A 22,414-nucleotide genomic window follows, 5' to 3' on the forward strand; every position below is an offset into this window, starting at 1 on the left:
TACTAGGCCCATTTTATAGAAGGGGAAACTGAGGCTCAGAGAGGCAAAGGCACTAGGGAGGAAAGGCAGGGGCTGGGGACCATAAAGCAGAGACATGACCTCCACTCTCCTGCCCCTGGCAGACACCAGGGACCTAGATGTGTGCATGAAGCCACCCCTGACACACAGGACCACACCCGGCTCAGTTGAGGTAACGACCTCAGGAGAAGCTGCACGTGGTCTTGAGTCGGGGAGGGGTGGCTGGGGTCCAGGTCTGAAGTGGTGAAGGGTGGGCAGTGGGTGGGGTATGGCGGAGAAAAGGGTGTGTGTTGGGGTCTCGCTGACACACTGGAATGCCTGATCCAAAGAGGCCATCTCGCTCTTGGCCAAGTGCACATCAGCCAGTCGTTAGCTGTGGGCAGGACACAGGCTGGGAAAAAACCTGGCACTTCTCACACACACACACACACACACACTGCACACGTGAGCACTGTACCCGGTCAGGTCTACACCACCATGTGCACACCGTGCCATATCCACACGTGCGTGCCCAGACACAGGCTGACCCAGTGACATACTGTCCACGTGGACTCAGGCAGACAAACCCGTGCCCTGCACGCGAGTGTAGGGAGGAGTGATGACATCGTGGGGGGCATTCCCTAGAGGCACAGTGCACACACCCAAACACGTGGGCTCACGTGTGCACATACATGACAGAGGGGGCAGGATGCTGGGAAGGGCCGCGGGTGGGAGTAGAGAGCCCTGGCTCTGCCCCAAGCTCACTGGGTGACCAGGGGCAGGCGCTTGCTTCCATGTCTCTGGGCCTCAGTTTGGTCCTCTGTAAAACTGGGCGGGAGGGGAGTGAGTTGTCTCCTGGATTTGGAACCCGGCTCCCAGGACGCTCCTTCCAGGCATACTGATTCCATCGCCCAGGGCTCAACCGGGCCCCAGCACTGACTCCAAATGCAAGTAGAGTCCTCCCCCTGGGGCTGAAATAAGAGTCAAGGTCCCGGATCACTGGCCTGGGAGGAGGGACACACTCACCCCCCAAGGGGCTGAGACTGAGACCACATGAGGTAATACAGACTAGGACAGAACTGGGGTGGGGAGAGAGGGCACAGGCCCCAAAGATACTGCAAAGAGACGTGGCACAGGCTGAAAAGAAAACCAAGGTCAGGGAGAGATCACGTGGACCCAAAATGAAATCCAGGGTCTAGGAGAGAAGAGATCTGAAAGGCAATTCGATGTCAGGGAAAGAGGACAGACCCAGAAGATTAACCAAGAGTAGAGAGAGACAGCATAGATGAAGCAACTACGGCAGGGTGAGAGAGAGATGGCACGTCCCCAAGGCAGAATCCAGAGGTGGCCATGTGTGGCAGGGGCCCAGAACGCACTGGATTCAGAGCACACCCCTGGGAATTCCTGGGTGTTGAGAGTAAGGAGTGGTTCCCCCCCCCCTTTTTTTTTGGCCACACCCCACGGCTTGTGGGATCTTAGTTCCCCAACCAGGGATCGAACCCGCGCCCTCGGCAGTGAAAGAGCAGAGTCCCAACCACTGGACCACCAGGGAATTCCCGGTTTTCTCCTTTCTTGTGCACTTGCCACTCTCGTGACTAATATGTGAATCGTTGTGAACAATGTTAGCTAATACAGGAATCTTTATTTTTATGCACCCACAGGAGGTCTGTCCTGGCAAAGGCCCCCCACGATAACCCATCAGCCTCCTCACTGGACCCCTGCCTCTGCTCATAACACGCCCCCCATCCAAAATGATAGTCACCTGTTTAAAAACCCTTGGGTGGCTTTTCCACTGCACCTAAGACAGTGTCCAGGGTGGCTGGAGCAGAAAGGGGGGTGGGGTGGGAAATGCAGCAGAGTGGGGACCAGAGCCCTGCAGGGTCTTGCAGGCCAGGGGAAGGGGGCCGGATTCTACCCCAAGGGCAACAGAGGACATCACATCAGAGGGTGTGTGCAGCGGAGGGTAACATGATCTGGCCACCCTGAGAACAGACCACAGGGGCAAGAGTGGAAGCTGACTAAAGATGCCCACAGAGGTGCTGGGGGTGGGGCTAAGTAGAGGTGGAGAGGAGGTGGTCCGATTTGAGATGAATTCCGAATGGAGGACAGATCCTTAAATGCTGCAAGTTCTTCTAGACCCCTCTCAGAGTCTTGGGAACCCCTGACCCCTTTCCACCTCCTCCTCTTCCTCCTTCATTTCCCAAAAGGGACACCTGTTCCTTAGAGAAGACTTCCCTCCCCAAGGGAACCCTGACAGTTTAATCTCTGGGATGAAATCAGGAAGAATCCAAATGATAAGCCACCTGTAGAAATGACAGGGGGATTGTCTAAATGCCTAAAAACCAACCAAAGCACTTGTGACTGTCTCTCTGCCCCAGCCCGCCCTGTACACCAGCTCTTACACAGATGCAAACCATCTGTGCTGTGCCATCAGCTCCCTGACAGGCTCTGCCAATAGGGGGCACTAGAGGAAGGCTGCAAGGCTGGAGGAAGGACAGTTACCTGCTCCTTCTGGTCTACTCTCGGGTCCCCAGCCTTTCTGCGCCAAAGGCAGCAGCATTTCTTCCACAGGGCGGCAGACAAGTTCAGCCTGCAGCTTCCCAGCACTTGCAGAACCAGCCTAGCCCAGCCTTTCTTGGGGCACCAGCACCAGCTGGCGAGTGCCCCCTCCTCGGGGTCTGAGTTTCCGCCCCCACAGAGCCCTTCCTCTAAGTTTCTGAGTTTCAGCTCTTCTCTGTTCCTTCAGAACTTGAGACAGAGCCACTTCCTGCCTTGCTACCTCCTCGATGCCTGAGAGAGAGCAAGGGTGTGTAAACTATGGCCCTCAGGCCAAGTCCCAACTGCCCAATATTGAAAAATAAAGTTTTATTGGAACACAGCCAGGCGCACTTGTTTAGGTATTGTCTACAACTGCTTTCCATACAATGGAAGAATTGAGTAGTGACAGGATGACCTGGAAGCCAGAAATATTTACATGTGGCCCCTTGCAGAAAAAATGCTGATTCCTGCCTTGGACTTCAACTTTTACCCTCTCAGTTAACTAGTTAGCAACTTTATTCCTAGTAAATAATTCTCTTCATTCAAATATCTGGGGACTTCCCTGGTGGCCCAGTGGTTAAGAATCTGCCTTCCAATGCAGGGGATGCGGGTTTGATCCCTGGTCAGGGAACTCAGATCCCACGTGCCACGGGGCAACTAAGCCCATGTGCCACAACTACTGAGGCTGTGTGCCACACCTAGAGAGAAGCCCACGGGCCGCAACGAGGAGCCTGCACGCTGCAGCGGAGATCCTGCGCGCCGCAACAAAGATCCCGCATGCTGCAACTAAGACCCGATGCAGCCAAAAATTAAATAAATTAATAAATATTTCTAAAAACCCCACAAATATCTGGAGTGATTAGTTTCCCCGTAGACCCCTGACTGATGCCAAAATGACAATACCCAGGTGACATGAGCCCTCAGGTCACAGGGTCACTCACTGTCCATGGGCAGGTGTTCAGTGTCTAGCAGGTAATGAGCAGTTTCTCAAAAGGAGAATAGTATCTGCAGAAAACAGCATAATTTGCTTCAAAACCCTAGAGGTCTGCATGCGAGTCACCTCTTGGTGCCTGCTTCCCTATTTGCCACCAGCACTCTACACTTCCCGGGATCTGCCAGGTCATCAGGCCCAGGTGGCAGATCAGCTTGCATGAAGCCAGGACCTGCTGCAGAGCTTTTGCACGCTCTGGGCCTCCCTCAATATGGAAAGCCTTGCAGGTTGTTTGGTAAAGGGATTAAAGCAGCACACACAAGTTATACCCAGGTATAAGTTGTTGCTCAAATCCAAAAACCCCACCAGATATCCGCAATACCAGACAAACAGCAAAGGTCTGAGTTTCAGCTCTATGGGGACCCTCGTCTGAGTTTCTAAGGTTTACTCTTTCCAACTTCTTCCCCTTTCCCCTTAGCCCTCGGGGTGATGGCTGCTTCCTCCAGCTGCTACCTTCAGGATCCATTAGATTTCTTTTTACTCTTTCAGTTAGTGGGTTAACAACTTTACATCTAGTTAACAATTTTTTTTTTTTTTTTTTGGCTGCACTGTGTGGCTTGCAGAATCTTAGTTCCCTGATCAGGGGCTGAACCTGGGACCTCAGCAGTGAAAGCATGGAGTCCTAACCACTGGACCGCCAGGGAACCCCTAGTTAACAATTCTTTGTATTAAATTCTCTCTGTTCAAATAGCTGATAAGAGGGGAATTCCCTGGCGGTCCAGTGGTTAAGACTCCGAACTTCCACTGCAGGGGGCAAGGGTCCGATCTCTGGTCAGGGAACTAAGATCCCACATGCCCCGAGGTGCAGCCAAAAAAAAAAACAACAACAAAACAAAACAAAGAAACAAACAAATATAGCTGATATGATTCTGTTCAAGTAACTGGCGCTGTTTTGTCTCCAGACTGGACACTGACTGACTGGTATCAGCCGTGGGTTTATTGCCAACCTCCTCACTAAATGTTATTTCAGACTCATAAGATCTGATCAGCAAAATGTTGCCAATGTGATGGACCAGCGTCAAGAGACCAAGTTCTTGGTGTTCTATATCGGGGTCCCCAACCCCTGGACCGTGGACCGGCACCGGTCCGCAGCCTGTTAGGAACCAGGCCGCACAGCAGGAGGTGAGCGGCGGGAGAGTGAAGCTTCATCTGTCGCTGCCCATGGCTCCCCATCGCTCGCATTATCGCCTGAACCATCCCCCCGCCAGTCTGTGGAAAAATTGTCTTCCACGAAACCAGTCCCTGGTGCCAAAAAGGTTGGGAACTGCTGGTCTATATGATGGCAGAAAGCAAGAGAGTTGATGTCAGCCTGAGGCAAGACTGAAGGTTTATACTCCTGGCTTCTGGTGGTCCTTGGAAAGTGGTATGGAGGAAAAAGCATTTGCTAGGTCAGTAGCTCACACCAGCTGCCAACGGCTGTGTTGACTTGCTCCAGTAAAGATACTTCATTTGGGCCAGCATCTGCGATTGGAGTCACCACCTGATTGCATTTACAAGAATCCACAGTCATTCTCCAAGATCCAGCTGCCTTCTGCACAGGCCAAACAGGCTAGTTGAACAGGGATGAGATCACTACCCCTGCTTCTTTCAAGCTGTTAATGGCGGCACTAACCTCTGCAATTCCTCCAAAGGATGTAGAATGGCTTTTGGATTACTATCCTGGGAAACAGGGGGAGTTCTAGGGGCTTCCACTGGCTCTTTCTACCGTAATGACCCTGACTCCACAGGTCAGAAAGCGTATTCCAGTTATACAACCAGGACCTGGAAAAACACAGAGTGAGTCCAAGGGCCTATCAGGCCCACTCTGAGTGGAACTTGGGCTCAGACTCCATTTATCACTTGGCCACATAAACCCTACTGTGGTCCACCAGACAAAGCAGGAAAAATCAAAATGACTTGCCATCTATGAAAATGACAGGAGGTTGTCTGAATATCTAAAAATCCATCAAAAGCCTCAGTGCCAAGAAGGAGCCTGTATAGAAACTGGTGTTAAAAAAGAAAAAAAAAAAAAAAAGAAACTGATGTAGTCTTTCTGGAAAGCAGTTCAACAGTATATAACAAAAGCCATACGAAGGGTTTTCCTCTTTCACCTGGTAATTCTATTGAGATTCAATCCTAATCAGCTACAATGCAAGCCAAGCTTTCGTGCATAAAGATGTTTGCTTATGGTTGTTTTTAACAGCACAAACAAACATCTAAAAATACCTGGAAACAACTAAATATAAAAGATGCTTCAATAAATTACAGTACATCCACATGGGAGTTAATATGCAGCCATGTGACATTCTGTTTAGCTTAAAACAATGAGATATTTTTAGCCTCTCAGATTGGCAAAGGTTTTTTTAAAAGATTGATAATACCCATTGTTGGCAAGAGTGTGGAAAACTTGACATTCTCGTGAACTTTTGGTGGGAATATAAATTGGTGGAACCTTTTTGAAGGACCATTTGGCAGTATATACTTAAAAAACATTCATACCCTTTGAACCAGTGCCTCCACCACTTGGAACTTATCCCTCAGGAATACCCCCACCAATCCAATTGATGGTAGCATTGTCTATGCCTGCAAAAACTGGAGACCACCCAAATATCCATCAATAGTGGACAAGTTAAATAATTCATGCTCAGTCACACAAGGAAATTCTTTTGTCTCCCCCTTGAATTTCAAATAGGCATCTCAAACAACCCACGCCCAGAGATTAATTCTTATCCCCCCGACCCCCGACCCCACCAAGCTTCTCCTCCTATGTCCTCCCCACGGTGGAAACTGGCCTTGCCATTGGCCCAGCTGCTTAGCCAAACCCTGAGTCACTCTTGATTCCTCTCACCCTCTGGCACACATCCCACCTGGTGGTACACCTGACACAGCTACCACTCGAGCACAAGCCAGCATCTTCTCTCTTCCACACCTTCCAATGGACCCCCTTGTCTCTACTCTTGGTCCACTACGGTTATTTCTCAGCAGCCAGAGTAATCATTTTTAAATGATTTTGAAATTAAATCAAGGTCCTCTATCCATACAATGGAATATTAGTCAGCCCTAAAAGGCAGTACTCATCATTTTACAGCGTGGATGGACCTCAAGCACATCATGCCGTGTGAGAAGCCAGACACAAAAGGCCACATATTGGCTGATTCCATTTATATGAAACGTCTAGAATAAGTAAATCCATGGAGACAGAGAGCAGAGTGGTGGTTGCCGGGAGCTGGGGAAGGGGGGAATTGGGAGTGACTGCTTAATGGGTTCGGGTTTTCTTTGGGGGTCATGAAAATGTCTTGGAACTAGATAGAGGTGATGGTTGCACAATACTGTGAATATACTAAATGCCACTGAATTTGGTTAATTTTATGTTATATGAATTTCACCTCAATAAAAAAAAAAGAATAGGGCTTCCCTGGTGGCGCAGTGGTTGAGAGTCCGCCTGCCGATGCAGGGGACGCGGGTTCGTGCCCCAGTCCGGGAAGATCCCACATGCCGCGGAGCGGCTGGGCCCGTGAGCCATGGCCACTGAGCCTGCGCGTCCGGAGCCTGTGCTCCACAACGGGAGAGGCCACAACAATGAGAGGCCCGTGTACCGCAAAAAAAAAAAAAAAAAAAGAATAAATAAATTAGATCATGGCACCTTCCAGTGACTTCATAACACAATAAAAACAACATCCAAAAAGGAGAAATGGGACTTCCCTGGTGGCACAGTGGTTAAGAATCTGCCTGCCCATGCAGGGGACACAGGTTCAAGCCCTGGTCCGGGAAGATCCCACATGCTGCGGAGCAACTAAGCCCGTGTGCCACAACTACTGAGCCTGCGCTCTAGAGCCCGTGAGCCACAACTCCTGAAGCACGCGCGCCTAGAGCCCGTGCTCCGCAACAAGAGAAGCCATCACAGTAAGAAGCCCAGGCACCGCAGCGAAGAGTAGCCCCCGCTCTCTGCAACTAGAGAAAGCCTGCGCGCAACAATGAAGACCCAACGCAGCCAAAAATAAATAAATTAATTAATTTAAAAAGGAGGAAAAAAGGGGGGGTTGATTCCCTGGCCATCCAGTGGTTGGGATGCGGTGCTTTCAATTCTGGGGCCCGGCTTCAATTCCAGGTCGGGGAACTAGGATCCTGCAAGCCACTTGGCTCGGCCAAAAAGAAAACAACAAGAACACGCAAACTCCTTACCTGCAAGGCCCCGGTAACTCAGGCTCTGTTGTGGGACCTCCAGCTTACCCCTCACCCACTCCCCACAAAACTCTGTGAGGGAGGGAACATCATTCCCACTTCAAGAGGGGAAGCTAGTTCAGAGAGATGAAATGGCTCACCAGGGACCACACGGGAAAGCGGGCAACCTGAAGCTGGCTCTGTCTGGCATCTAACCAGCCCACAGCTGTAGTGGACACCGTGGTGGCCGCCCAGACCCTCCTTCCGGATCAGGCACTCATGGTACCACGTGTTGGTGGCTGATTGCTCTGTAGGTGGAAGAACCCCTTTGCCCCAGGTCCTGACCCTCCCCGAGGACAGCCCTCATCCAATGACGTGTCGGTGGGGGGCATAAAAGCCTTCCCCCTTACCTCAGGGGGATGTCTTTTTTTTTTTTGCGGTACGCGGGCCTCTCACTGCTGTGGCCTCTCCCGTTGCGGAGCACAGGCTCCGGACGCGCAGGCTCAGCGGCCATGGCTCACGGGCCCAGCCGCTCCGCGGCATGTGGGATCTTCCCGGACCAGGGCACGAACCCACGTCCCCTGCATCAGCAGGCGGACTCTCAACCACTGCGTCACCAGGGAAGCCCAGGGGGATGTCTTTGATGGCCATCCCAGCGCCAGAGCTGCCCGTGGGACGGCTGAGGTCCAGTCATGACTGCAACACAGCTCAACTCCTCCCTCTGCCCAGGCCTCCTCCTCCACTCGCTGCTTTCCAAGGGCACCGCACACACCTGCCTGCTAATCTGCACCTCGGAATCTGCTCCCTGGAAACCCGACCTAAGATATCTGCCTAGTCCTTTAGGGCCAGACCGGAGGGCCCCGGGGGGTGACAGCTAAAGCCTGTGAGTGATAGGTCAGACTTGCCTCGTACAGAGATCCTACTGGAGGACAAACTGGAGTGGAGAGAGACAGGAGGCCAGGAGGCCCAGGAGGAGGCTGGTGAGAGGGGCAGGGCCTGAATTCACAGCACAGCGGTGATGGCAGGGAGAAAGGTAATTCCAGCAGTGGCCACTGGGTGGAATAAATGGACCATAATTCGAGACTGGCCCACAAGCCCTGAGCCTGGCCGGGGGTGGGGGGTGGGTTGGGGGGCGGTGGGCCTGGGGGGATGCTGGTGCCCTGGGCTGTCTTCCATCTGGAAGTCACTTGTCAGCTCTGGGCCAGCCTGCTGGGGTGCCAGCCCTGGCTCTGCCTGTCACTAGCCATGTGGCCTGGACAGTATCTTGGTGCCTTACTCTGTCCATTAGAGAAAACTGGGCAAACACCAGGCCTTCCTCAGGGGGTGCCTGTGAGGAGTCAAGGAGTTAACACAAGTTCATACGGTTCGGACAAGGGCCTGGCACGGTGTGAGCACCACCTTGACCACTCTAGGCTTCCCAAGTACCTGCTGGGTGTCTGGAAAGGACACAGGCCTTGGGTCAGTCACACCTGGCTGCAGCCCTGCGTGTTGGGGGCAAGTCCGTTCACTACTGAGCCCCTGATCTCACATCGGTAGGAGGGCAGTGATCCTCTGGGCCAGGAAGGATTATTAGAAGAATTAAGTAACACTTGCAAAGTTCCTGGCGCGTGGCGTGAAGTCCATAAACGTCAGCTGCTGCTGCTGTGAGGACAGTGCTGAGTATCTGTGCGAAGCTCAGTGTACTTGGCCATCCCACAGCAGGCAGCTGAGCCTTGCAGAGGCCAAACTCCGCCCATCCTTTGCACTCTCAGCCTGCTCCTCCTCCAGTGTTCTCTCCCTAAATGTCATCGCCATCGCCCAGCTGCCCAAGCCAGAAACAGAAGGAACGCTCACGTCCTCTCTCCTCCGCCCCCGCCACAGGCGGTCACCAAGTCCTGGCCCTCTCCAGCCTCCCCTGACCTCCCCGCAGGCCATCGAGCAGCCCCGATGATTCTGTTTCCTCATTTGAGCCAGCTCAGCCCTTTGTGTGCAGGGGGTGCATCCCATGGACCTCTGGCTGCGGGCCAAAGTCTTTAACCGTAAGAGCAAGGCCAGGCCAGGCCACTGAATCCCCAGGGTGTATCACAGGGCCTGGTATACAGTAGGCACTCAATAAATACTAGCTGGCTGGAGGACGGACGAACGCATGAATGTATGTATGTGCTGGCAGGAATAACACTAACGACAGCACAGGCACACAGCACCCACTACCTGCCGGCCTTGCTCCAAGCCCGTACATGGATTAACGCATTTCATGCTCACAACAGCCCTATGTGCTAGCATTTGTTATCTCCCCAGTTTTACAGGGAGGTTATGTAACTCACCCAAGGTCACACAACAAATGCTCAGCAGAGACTCAAACAGGACGCAGCACCACAAGAGCAGTAACCAATAAGAAAAGCTCCCAGCCCTGCTATGCTTACCCCAGGCACCTTCACACTAAGTCCTAAGGGAAGGCTCGAGGCACAGGGAGTTAAGACTCTTGCCCAAGGTCATACAGCTGTAAATAGGACTTCTTTGTTGATGAATAAACAGATGTCCAGTTGACGGTGACTTTGGCTGGGGAGGGCTGCTCTCCTGGAGTCTTATTTCTGGGGGCCCTGATGAACAAAAGTTCTGAGCTTACGAGACTGGGGACCAGGCTATGGCAACGAGGTCACAGGGAAGCCTGCCAGTGAGGTGGGCGTCCGGCCACCAGCTCCTGCCTCCTGTCTCCTCAGGCCCTGGCTTCAGACTCTTGAACCCACCCAGGGCAGAAGCTTTCAACCAGCTGGCTGCCTGTAGGGCAGTGCCTCGGGCCTGCCAGCTGGGTGGGGTGAGAGAGACCGAGCCACCAGAACCCGGGGGACACCCCCGACCTCTGTCACCCCCAGAGCAGCTCTGCTTTGTCCAGGGCCCTGAGGGCGCTTTCAAACGGAAGAAAGGCTCTGCAGTCAAAACAACTTTCGAAAATCAGTGCCTTACGGGGATAAACATCCTTGTCAAGCAAAGTGGCCTTTTTGAGTCTCCCCTGGTGACATTCAGGGGCTCAGGAGGGTGAGAGTCTCTGACGCTGTCAGCCAAGTCCAATGTCAAGGCAACCCTGACCGTTTGTGGCCACAGGTTCCGGCTCCACACACCTGCCCTGGACGTGCCCCTAAGCTGGGGGCCTGTTTGTCTTTTTTGGGCATTCGCCCACATGGCTTCTCATGACTGGAATAAAAAGAACCACCTATGACAAGAACGTGTGCAGCGTGTCTGTAACCTTACTACAGACCTGTCAGGTATCATTATCCCCATCCTAGGGAGAGGAAACTGAGGTTCCGAGGGAAGAAATGACTCACCCCAGCACTCAAAGCCAGGTTGGTCTGACTCCAAAATATTTTTTCCACTGCACCCCTGCCTACCACCCCCCACCCCACTGCCTCTTGCCCTCCTCACCTACATTCAAATCCTGCCCACACTCAGGGCCCGGCTGCTCTTCTAATACGCCCCACACCCAACTCGTTCTTACTCATGTTCCCAACCCACCCCCCGCTGTTTGTAAATGCCATCAAACACATTGCCCGTCTCCCATACCCCCCCTTCACCCTGCTGACTCCTTCACACTCTTTGGGAATCTGCTTGGGCATCACCTCTTCTGGGAAGCCCTCCCTGGATGCCTGGCTGGGTCAGGAGCCTCTGGGTCCCTCCTCTGAGTTTTCCCCATCAGCCAATGGCTCTGTCTTGCGGTCATTTGCTTTTCTGCATCTCAATGGAGCCCTAAGTTGCTGGGAGCAGGGTCCAGGTTCCCTGTGCTCACCACTATATCCCGCGCCAGCGTGGTGCAAGGCACACACTAGGTGCTCAATAAACACCTACTGAATGCGTGGCCTTGTGAGCGCAACAGGCAGCCTCCACGTCCACCTCCTGGCAGGTGCTGGGCACAGCGCACGTCCCGGCCGCCTAGCCCTCTCCCTGCCTCTCACAGGAAGCCTTCTCCATCTCCTCCACATCTGTCCAATTCCCACTCCACATCTCTTTCATTCACTCAACACATCTTTGAGCACCGACTAAGCCAAGGTGACGTGAGGGAAGCATTTGAAAGAGGAACACGGGAAGGGATGCATCGCCCTTCTTCCCCACTGTGCCCACCCCGTGGTGCTCACCAGCCACAGGGACACAGCGCACCGTCGGCTCCCACCCCTTGTATGCACCAGGCTGGTTCTGAGGCACCATTGGCTGCCCGCCTGCCCGCCTACCCACCTTTGCTCACCCGACCCACGGCCCCTTCCTCAGCCCCGGCCCCGCCGTACCCGGTTGATGAGCTCGCCGACCATGCCCGTCCAGGAGCCGTTGGGCTCGGGCGCCCCGTATAGCCCGTCCTCCACCAACCGCAGGCGGTAGCGGAAGCGCAGCAGCTCGGCCAGCTCCCGCAGCATGTCCACGCAGAAGCCCTCAAAGCGTTCGTTCCCCGACAGGGCCTGGAAGTTGGGCCGGCGCATGACGTACGGGTTCTCCTGGGGAAGCAGGAGAGAAGGGGTGGGGGGGGGTCAGAGACTGGGGCATCTGGGGGCTGGGTCGTGGGTCCCAGGGCCCAGGCTGCAGCCAGATCAGGAACCTGCCCGCAGAGTGGAGATGACGGAGTCCTTGCCCTCATCCCCTGCTTACAAATGCTCAGAGTCGGTGGCGGGGGCATGTAAATTAGGAGGCTGGGATTAACATATACACACTGCTGTATATAAAATAGATAACCAACAAGGGCCTACTCTATGGCGCAGGGAACTCTACTCACATTTTGTAATAAGCTATAAGAGAAAAGAATCTCAAAAAGAATATATGTATATATACATACATACATATGTATAACCTGAAACTAACAACACTGTAAATCAACTATACTTCAATTTAAAAACTAAAACTAAAAATAGCTATCAAAACAAAAACAAATACTCAGAACCAGGGAAAAAGCACAGGGACCCTGCCAGGCCCTAGCAGGTCGCAGGAAACTGGTTTGATCTCCACCAGACAACCTCATCTCAAGCTCAAATGGCTACAAGGGAGGCAGGTAACTTGAATGAATCAGACTGGATGGAGATCTTGCCAAACTTTCAAACTTTTGGCTAAAACCCGCAGTAAGATATATATATTTTACTTGTAATCCAAGTCATACACATATGTCTGTGTGCTCACAGTTGCACACATGTAACTGGACTTAGTTCCACAAAGCAGTCCTTTCCCTTAAGGCTATGGCAGAATACCCTGCTATTTTCCATCCTGCTCTACTTCATTTTTCTACACAACCAATAACAACCCATTAAACTGACTTCATGAGCCACCAAGGGATCAAAGAGGATCTGCCCCGCCAGGATTTAGCTCCAGCCCAATGCTGCCACAAGGGAAGCAGGCCTGAGATGCCAGATGGTCCAATGTCAAGAGAATTTGGAAACCCAGGATGTTTTGTAAAATCTCCTGATTTTAAAGGTTAGCAACAGTTCAAATTCTAATACCAATTTTTTTTTTTTTAATGCTTTGCAGGCTAAACAAACACCTGACAGTTTGCAATCTCTGGCCTACAGCTGTTTTGCTATGTCGATGCTTATTTCTGAGGGGTTTGAGCAAACTTTACCGACACTTTTTGTGCCAAATAAGGACAAAAGCAGAGAGAATATTCCAAGTGCTAGTAAGACGAGGCATATGAAGATGATGGTAACAAAAGGGATACTTATCTTACATAGCTATTGTCTAAATGGTTGTTTGTACAGTGTCACTTTGGACTTAGGAATAAAACGAGTTAGGACTTAGGAATCAGCAAGAAGACCTTTGGCAATAATACCCATATGGTTACCATGTGGACTGAACACCTGCGAAGTTCCAGCCCCTGTGTGTGTGCGTTCTCTGGATTTTATCATTTTAATTCCTCACAGTGGGAATTCCCTGGCGGTCCAGGGGTTAGGACTCCACGCTTTCACTGCCGAGAGCGCAGGTTCAATCCCTGGTGGGGGAACTAAGATCCTGCAAGCTGTGTGGCGTGGCCATTAAAAAAAAAAAAAAAAGGGCTTCCCTGGTGGCGCAGCGGTTGACAGTCCGCCTGCCGATGCAGGGCACATGGGTTCGTGCCCCGGTCTGGGAAGATCCCACATGCCGCGGAGCGGCTGGGCCCGTGAGCCATGGCCGCTGAGCCTGCGCATCCGGAGACTGTGCTCCGCAACGGGAGAGGCTACAACAGTGAGAGGCTCGTGTACCGCAATAAAAATAGAAAAAAAAATTCCTCACAGTGACCTTCCACGGGAGGTATCCTTAGACTCACTTTACACATGTGGAAACTGAGGCTCACAGAGGTCAAGTGACCTCTGCCACCTCTCATTCATTCAGCACAAAATTACTGAGCTCCAAGGTAGGAGCCCAGTATTTTGCAGCTCCTCCCGTCAAGAGATAGAGCGGGGCTTCCCTGGTGGCGCAGTGGTTGAGAGTCTGCCTGCCGATGCAGGGGACACGGGTTCGTGCCCCGGTCCGGGAGGATCCCACGTGCCACGGAGCGGCTGGGCCCGTAAGCCATGGCCGCTGAGCCTGCGCATCTGGAGCCTGTGCTCCGCAACAGGAGAGGCCACAACAGTGAGAGGCCCGCTTACCACAAAAAAAAAAAAAAAAGAGAGCGGATTTCTCCACTCCTTGGGTCTGAGCGGCCCTCAAGACTTGCTTTGGACAACAGAATGCATTGGAAGTAGTGCTGTCTGACTTTCAGAGCCTGGGCCCTCAGAGAGATCTCTTGGGACCCCAGTGTAAGGAAGCCCGGGCCAAGGACTTCCCTGGTAGGACAGTGGTTAAGAATCCACCTTCCAATGCAGGGGATATGGGTTTGATCCCTGGGCAGGGAACTAAGATCCCACATGCCGCAGGGCAACTAAGGCCACGCACTGCAACTACTGAGCCTGCGCACTCTGGAGCCCATGCGCTACAACAAAAGATCCCGCGTGCTACAACTAAGACCCGACGCAGCCAAATAAATAAATATTTTTTTTTAAAAAAAGGAAGCCCAGGCCAGCCTGCTGAAGGATGAGGGAGAATGAGTGAACCGAGATGTGCCGGCCAACAGCCCAGCCTAGACACCAGCTGAATGCAACCACGGTGAGCTCAGCAGAACTGCTTAGTTGGCCCACAGAACTGTGAGAAATAATAATCATTATTGTTGGAAGCCTCCAGGTTTTGGGGCGGTTTGTTATACAGTGATGGGTACTATAAGGTACCTATAGACTAGATTCCAGGACCCCAACAAAGTCTCAGAGCTGAGGGGAGATGGGATGGAGGGAAGTCAGTGCTTTTCTCTCTCTCCCAAACCACATTTTCAAATCCAAAACTGTGGAACCAGGAATAGGAATGAGATAATACTAATAATAGCAGCAGCAGCTAGCATTTCTTGTGGGCTTGCTGTGTGACAGCTATTCTGTCAGCGTAGGAGGTCAGTATTATTACCTCTATTTGAGAGATGAGGACACAGGTCCCGAGAAGTGAAGTAGTGAGTGGCTGAGATGGACAAGTCAGGCTGAGTCCAAAGCTCTGCTCTTAAGCCCTATGCCAGACTAAACAAGATCAGAGCTGGGAGAAGCTAGACACAGAGACGGGGGGGCCTGGCCGGGTATCAAAGCTAGAGAATCAGAAATCAAGAATTCTCTAGACAAACACCCAGTGTTAGAGCTGGAAGGTGCTCATACAGCCCTCTTGATGTACATAGGAGGAAACCGAAGTTCAGAGAGGTCAGGTGTTTTGCCCAAGGTCACACAGCTGAAGCAGGGCAGTAGGAAGGGGAGATTGGGCAGAGCTGGGATTCAAAATCCAGTTGCTGTGCTCTCCAAAGCCCTTGTTCCTTCCACCAGGCCAAGCTGATCTTCAAATTCAAGACTGAGGCACCTGGGTTCTGGATTTGGGTTTGAGGCCTCAGGATCAGGTGGGAGCTGATAGAGCCAGAAACAGGGACTGAGGCCTGTGGACAGAACGCTAGGTCAGAAAACAATGATCTATCACTCAACCCGCAGCCCCAGACCATCAGATCCAAGGGTTTTAAGAAGCCTCTAATCCACGGTTTTCAGATTTCTTCAAAAAGAATCTTCTGCAGAAGCCCAGCATTGCAGACGGACAGTGGGATGTTGCTAAGTCTGATTCTAAGAACTCATCCTACGAATGGCTATGCACCTGTACACAAAAATGTAGGTCCAGGAGGATCATGGCAGCATTTCTTGTATCAGGAACAAAGACTGAAACAGCCTAATTTGGAACAGGTTAAAAAGATTATTGATGTCATCAAAGAATCCCAGGCAACTACTAAAATAAGTTCTATAAGATATATTCAGAGGAAAAAAACAAGCTACAGAACAACGTGTACAATATGCTATCCTTTGTGAAGGAAAAAGTGGGTATGGGCTCGTACATGCTCAGACATATCTGGGAGGATGGGGAAAAAAATGGGGGACTGGGGAGGGAAGGGGACGGATTTTTTCACTCCCCCCCTCCCCACACGCTTTGAATTCTATTTAGTGTAGAATTAAACTGAATGCTACTTAATTCTATTTAATTAACTTCTGTCCTGCCCCCAGTTTAAAATATTAATATTAAAATATTTTTAAAATTTTAGAGATGATATTTAAATGCATATGGAAATGTAAAAGATCAAAAGAACCAAAGCAATCCTAAAGAAGAACACAAAAACTGGAGGATTCACCCTACTGGGTATGAAGACAATTTAAAACTGTGGTGTTATGAAAGAATGCTCAACATCATTAATTATTAGAGAAATGCAAATCAAAACTACAATGAGGTATCATCTCACACCGGTCAGAATGGCCATCAACAAAAAATCTAGAAACAATAAATGCTGGAGAGGGTGTGGAGAAAAGGGAACCCTCTTGCACTGTTGGTGGGAATGCAAATTGATACAGCCACTATGGAGAACAGTATGGAGGTTCCTTAAAAAACTAAAAATGGAATTACCATACGACCCAGCAATCCCACTACTGGACATATACCCTGAGAAAACCATAATTCAAAAAGAGTCATGTACCAAAATGTTCATTGCAGCTCTATTTACAATAGCCAGGTCATGGAGGCAACCTAAGTGTCCATCAACAGATGAATGGATAAAGAAGATGTGGCACATATATACAATGGAATATTACTCAGCCATAAAAAGAAACGAAACTGAGTTATTTGTAGTGAGGTGGATGGACCTAGAGTCTGTCATACAGAGTGAAGTTAAGTCAGAAAGAGAAAAATACCGTATACTAACACATATATATGGAATCTAAGAAAAAAAAAAAAAGGTCATGAAGAACCTAGGGATAAGATGGGAATAAAGACACAGACCTACTAGAGAATGGACTTGAGGATATGGGGAGGGGGAAGGGTAAGCTGTGACAAAGTGAGAGAGCGGCATGGACATATATACACTACCAAACGTAAAATAGCTAGCTAGTGGGAAGCAGCCGCATAGCACAGGGAGATAGCTCGGTGCTTTGTGACCACCTAGAGGGGTGGGATATGGAGGGTGGGAGGGAGGGAGACACAAGAGGGAAGAGGTATGGGAACATATGTATAACTGATTCACTTTGTTATAAAGCAGAAACTAACACACAATTGTAAAGCAATTATACTCCAGTAAAGATGTTAAAAATAAATAAATAAATAAAATAAAACTATGGTATTTAAGACAATGTGGTATTAGAGCAAAGACAGACAAACAGACAATAGAATGGAGAGTTTGGAAACCCACACATAAATGGATACTTGATTTATGACAAGGGTAAGACTGTGCTGAAGGGGGAAAGAATGAACATTTTAATAAATGGTGCCATTCAATAGAACATCCATATGGAAAAAATGTACTCTGACCCCCCTACCTCATATAACACACAAAAACCAATTCTAGGTGGATTGTAGATCTAAATGTAAAAGGCAAAATTATTACATTTTCAAGAAACATATAGGAGACTAGCTTTATGAACCTGGGGTAGGCAGAGAACTCTTTTTTTTTTGGCCGTGCTGTGTGGCATGTTGGATCTTAGTTCCCCGACCACAGATCAAACCCATGCCCTCTGCCGTGGAAACGCGGGGTCTTAACCACAGGACCGCCAGGGAAATCCCAAGAATTCTTAAATTCTAAAAGCATTAACTGGACTTCCCTGGTGGTGCAGTGGTTAAGAATCCACCTGCCAATGCAGGGGACACGGGTTCCAGCCCTGGTCTGGGAAGATCCCATATGTTGTGGAGCAACTAAGCCCGTGCACCACAACTACTGAGCCTACTCACCACAACTACTGAAGCCCACACGCTCTAGGGCTCGTGCTCTGCAACAAGAGAAGCCACCACAATGAGATGCCCGCGCACCGCAATGAAGAGTAGCCCCCGCTCGCCACAACTAGAGGAAGCCCGCGCACAGCAACGAAGACCCAATGCAGCCAAAAATAAATAAATAAGTACGTACGTAAATAAATAAATAAATAAAAGCATTAACCGTAAAGCAGGGAGAAAAGGATAAAATGGACTTTAGGAAAATTAAAGATCCTTTCATCAAAAGATACCACTGGGGGGACTTCCCTGGTGGTCCAGTGACTAAGACTCTGCGCTCCCAATGCAGGGGGCCCGGATTCAATCCCTGGTCAGGGAACTAGATCCCGCATGCTGCAAACAAGAGTTCATAAGCTGCAACTAAAGATCCCGCACGCCACAACAAAGATCCTGCATTTAGCAACGAAGATCCCGCATGCCACAACTAAGACCTGGCACGGCCAAATAAATAAATAAATATTGGGAAAAAAAAAAAGATATCATTGAGGGGAATTCTCTGGCTGTCCACTGGTTAAGACTCCTCACTTTCACTGCCGAGGGCCCAGGTTCAATCCCTGGTCGGGGAACTAAGATCCCACAAGCTGCACGGCACAGCCAAAAAAAATACCACCAAGAGTGAAAAGGCAAGCCTCAGAGTGGGAGAAGGTCTCTGCAATGCATATTCCAACAAAGAACTTATATCCAGAACATATAAATAGATTACAAATCAATAAAAAGGTCAGATATTCCAATTTTCTAAAAATAGAGAAAGATCTGAGTAGGGACTTCCCAAAAGAAGGTTCCAAACAGGCAATAAATGACAAAGTGGTCACCTTCCACGGTCGTTAAGGAAATGTAAGTTAAAACTACAATAGGGTTGGCACCTTCCTATACTCAGCACCGGCTAAACTGAGGAGCGACTGGAATTCTCCTTCACACACTGCCAGTGGGAATGGGGAATGGTACCGCCACTTTGGAAAATGCTTTGGCAGTATCTACCGAGGCTGGAAAACTCCAGCAATTCCACTCCTGCAAATACACTCGACAGAAATGCCTATGCATGTTCACTGAAAGGCGTGTGGTAGGGTGTTCACAGCAGGACTATTCACAATAGCAAAAGAACTAGAAACAACTTCAATGCGCATCAATTTGGTGGGTAAGTAAATCGCGGTTCGTTCATATAACAGGACATATAACGAGACTAAACTATTTGCAGCAACGTGGGTGAATCTCACAAACACGTGTTGTGCACAAGAAGGCAGACCAGAGAGAGAACATAGAATACGATGCCATTTATGTGAAGTTCAAAGCAGGCAAAGCTAACCTGGGGGGCGGTTAGAGACCAGAAGGGGCATATGGAGAGCTGGGGGTGGGAGAACTGGTCCCACAGGTGTGTTCAGTAATTGCAAATTCAGTGAGTGGTACACTTAACGATTTGTGCAAATTTCTGTATGCATGTTACACTTCTATAAAAATCCCTTGAAACTAAGAAATGTTAAAGTAGGGTGGGTTCTAGAACATTCCTCACAAGCTGCTTGCCTGGACCTTTTTTGTGAAGCCAGGACCCAATTCCATATCCAAGACTTCCTGGAGGGCAGTTTAAAGGACCCCGATCTAGTTTACCCCCTTCAGTTTATTATGAATATTTTAGTTCCCTCATTTTATAGGAGGAAGCTGAGGACAGAGAGAAGAGACCCACCCAGGTCACAAAGTGTACGGACGGCAGGGCCAGGCCTAGAACGCAGCAGCGAGGCCTTGGAAAGAAGCAGAAATCGACGTGGTGTGGCGCAACGTAGAAGCACGTGGGCTCTGCCATCCTCTAGTTGCGCGATTCGCGTCACCTAACCCTCCTGCACCTTAGTTTTGTCTGAAAATCGGCGCTCACAATGGTACCTGCCTCAGGGCTGCCATGAACGCCAAGTAACTCCAGCGAACAGCTCAGCATACAGCTCAAAGACTCTGGCCACGATGGTGGCTATTCTTTACTTTTTTTGGCCCAACTACTCGGCTTGTGGGATCCTAGTTCCCCGACCGGTGATTGAACCCCGGCCCTCAGCAGTGAAAGCGCACAGTCCTAACCACTGGACAGCCAGGGAATTCCCGACTGCTATTCTTACTGATGATGCCAGATGGAGAGAGAAAAGGGATTCACATGTGCTCAGCACATCTTCCCAGCAGGACACTGCCGGGGGGCCTGCTGATCTCATGCCATCCTCCCACAGCCCTTCAAGGTGGGACTATTAGACCCATTTTACGGATGAACGTATGGAGCCTCGAGAGTTGGATGACCTGAGGTCCAGGCAAAGCCAGGAATGCAAGTGAGGTCTGTCTGACCCCAGAGGCACCAAAGAGCAGGACGACATGTCCCAGTCTGATGAAGGGAGAACCTCTCTGGGAGGGGGCGGGGCCTGGGGCTTGGGGAAGGGCCCTGCAAAGCCTCATCCCCTGGGGCACCTCTCCTGCACCCCCAGCTTCCCTGAGGGACCTCTCTCGGTCTTGGCACCAGCCCGCCCTCGCTCAACTCCAGATGTGTGGGCACCACCCAGGGACAGCCCCAGCCTCCACCCCACCTGCTCCCTCCTCCAGCCCAGCCCATCAACATCCCACATCAGATCCCCTCCCTCCCCACAGCCCCAGACAGCTCAGGCCTCATCCTCCCCAACCTGGGGCGTCTCTCTCTCCTGCAGCCTCCCTCAGGGCCCCACTTTTCTGACACCCAGATCTGGCCCTGCCCCTTCCTGCTTAACGGTCTCTAATGACCAGGATAAGCATAACTAAGTTCTCCAGAGACCCTTCCCCACCTCTGTCACAGCACTCACCACCCCCCCATGTTCCATGGGGCACCACCCCAGGCCCAAGGGACAGAGCAGAGAATAAGACAAGCCCTGAAAGCTTCCTGTCCCCGGCGCCCAGGTTGACTCACGTCTGAATCCCCGAGTGCCTGGAGCAGGCCCAGCCCAGAAACACAAGTCTGAAAATGTTAGTGAACGAATGGGCAGGTCCGGCTGTGCACACTGAGGCCACTGCCTCCGCATCCGATCTGGCAAACACCTCCTGAGGCCCCTGCTTCTGTGGTTCCTGCTGCCTGGAAGGCCAGGTCCCTCCTTCTCTGTGCACCCAACTCCTACACAGCTTCTAAAGCCCTGTCTAACACCACCTCCTCTGTGAAGCCTTCTTCAGGCCTTTGAAGGCTGAGGCAGCCCCTCCTTTCTGTGGGGGTCCCTTATTACCCTGTGTGGAAATGATTGTGTCCAGGTCTGCCTCCATCAGACTGGGATTCCCCCTGCAGGGTCACTCAAGGATAGGGAGACCACGGGACCACCTGGGACTCATTCCTCCGCCTCCAGAATATGTGTGAGGTCTGGCGCAGGGCAGCTTCAGTAAATATTTGTGGAATGAATGAGAAAATGAATGACTCCGTCAGGAGAAAAATGAAGGTCAGGAAGAGGGCAACACTGGCTCAGGGGCCCTGGGGAGAACTGGAGACAAGTGTGGGAAAAGACTGGAAGCCCCCCGGGGTCACAGCCCTGCTCTCCTGATACCCCCTCCCTGACCTCCGCCCCTGCTCCCCACCGAGAACCCCAGGAAGCCTCTGGGGTTGGCTCCACTCCCACACGTGCAGAGGCGCTCCGTCTCCCAGCCAGCCTGGCCTGGTCCTCAGGGCCCCTGAGTGAGGCTGTTACGAAGTGTTTGGTTTCCCGTCTGTAAGCCATCTGGCCCTCCCCCGGAGGAGGTCCACATTAGGTCAGGAGCTCCCTAGGGACAGAGGAAATAGCTCTGTGACGCGCTGCTTTAGGGGGCCTCCGACGTCCTGTGGAGCCTGTGTAATCCTCTCAACCTCAGCATCCACAGCTATCAGCCAGCCCGCCTCACGGTGACCGACGGGCTTCGCCCAGACAACGGATGCCAGCGGGCCAGGGACCCAGCTGCTCGAGGCAGCTTCCTGCTCCCCAGGTCCTGTGCGTCTCCCCTCCCTGGCCTCCTGGCAGGAAGCAGCAGGGTGCAGGGGAGAGGGCAGGGGCTCCGAGCATGTCACTCAGCTCCAGCAGGGACTCGCCCTGTGACCTGTTTCCTTACCTTCAAAAGGAGGAAGATAGGACAAACCTCACCGACTAGCTGAGAGGTTTAATGAGTGACACCTGCAAGGGCCTAGCACCGTGCCTGCTGCAGAACAGGTGCTCCATATATCCTCGCGGACCCACAAAGGCACCTCGGTCTCTGGTCTGGTAAAATGCAGGAGTGACACTCCAGGGGCTACAGGACCATCTCCACGGCTGGTGCTCAGGAAGGAGAGGACTGGACATTCAGAGCACAGTGGTTAAGACTCGGGCTCTGGAGACTCAGAGACGCGGCATCCATCCTGGCTATGCCTTATAAGAGACGTGGCATTCGTCCTGGCTATGCCTTATACTTGCTGTGTGACCTGGGCAAGTCGCTTTACCTCTCTGAGCCTCTTCAAGATGGATATTAAATAAGTTGGCATGTGTCAACACA

General features: G+C 51.3%; 1 protein-coding gene across 2 annotated transcripts in view; it reads right to left on the reverse strand.

Moving 5' to 3' along the window:
* Nucleotides 1-22,414, reverse strand: part of GRIK5 (glutamate ionotropic receptor kainate type subunit 5) — a 51,461-nt gene that overhangs the window by 13,683 nt on the left and 15,364 nt on the right. For both annotated transcript variants that reach the window (XM_060001009.1, XM_060001010.1), the window contains exon 12: nucleotides 11,920-12,123. In XM_060001009.1, the coding sequence (XP_059856992.1) occupies nucleotides 11,920-12,123 (204 nt within the window). The remainder of the gene's footprint in view (nucleotides 1-11,919; nucleotides 12,124-22,414) is intronic.

The sequence above is a fragment of the Delphinus delphis genome, chromosome 20 (genome assembly GCF_949987515.2).
Source record: "Delphinus delphis chromosome 20, mDelDel1.2, whole genome shotgun sequence".
NCBI lineage: Eukaryota > Metazoa > Chordata > Mammalia > Artiodactyla > Delphinidae > Delphinus > Delphinus delphis.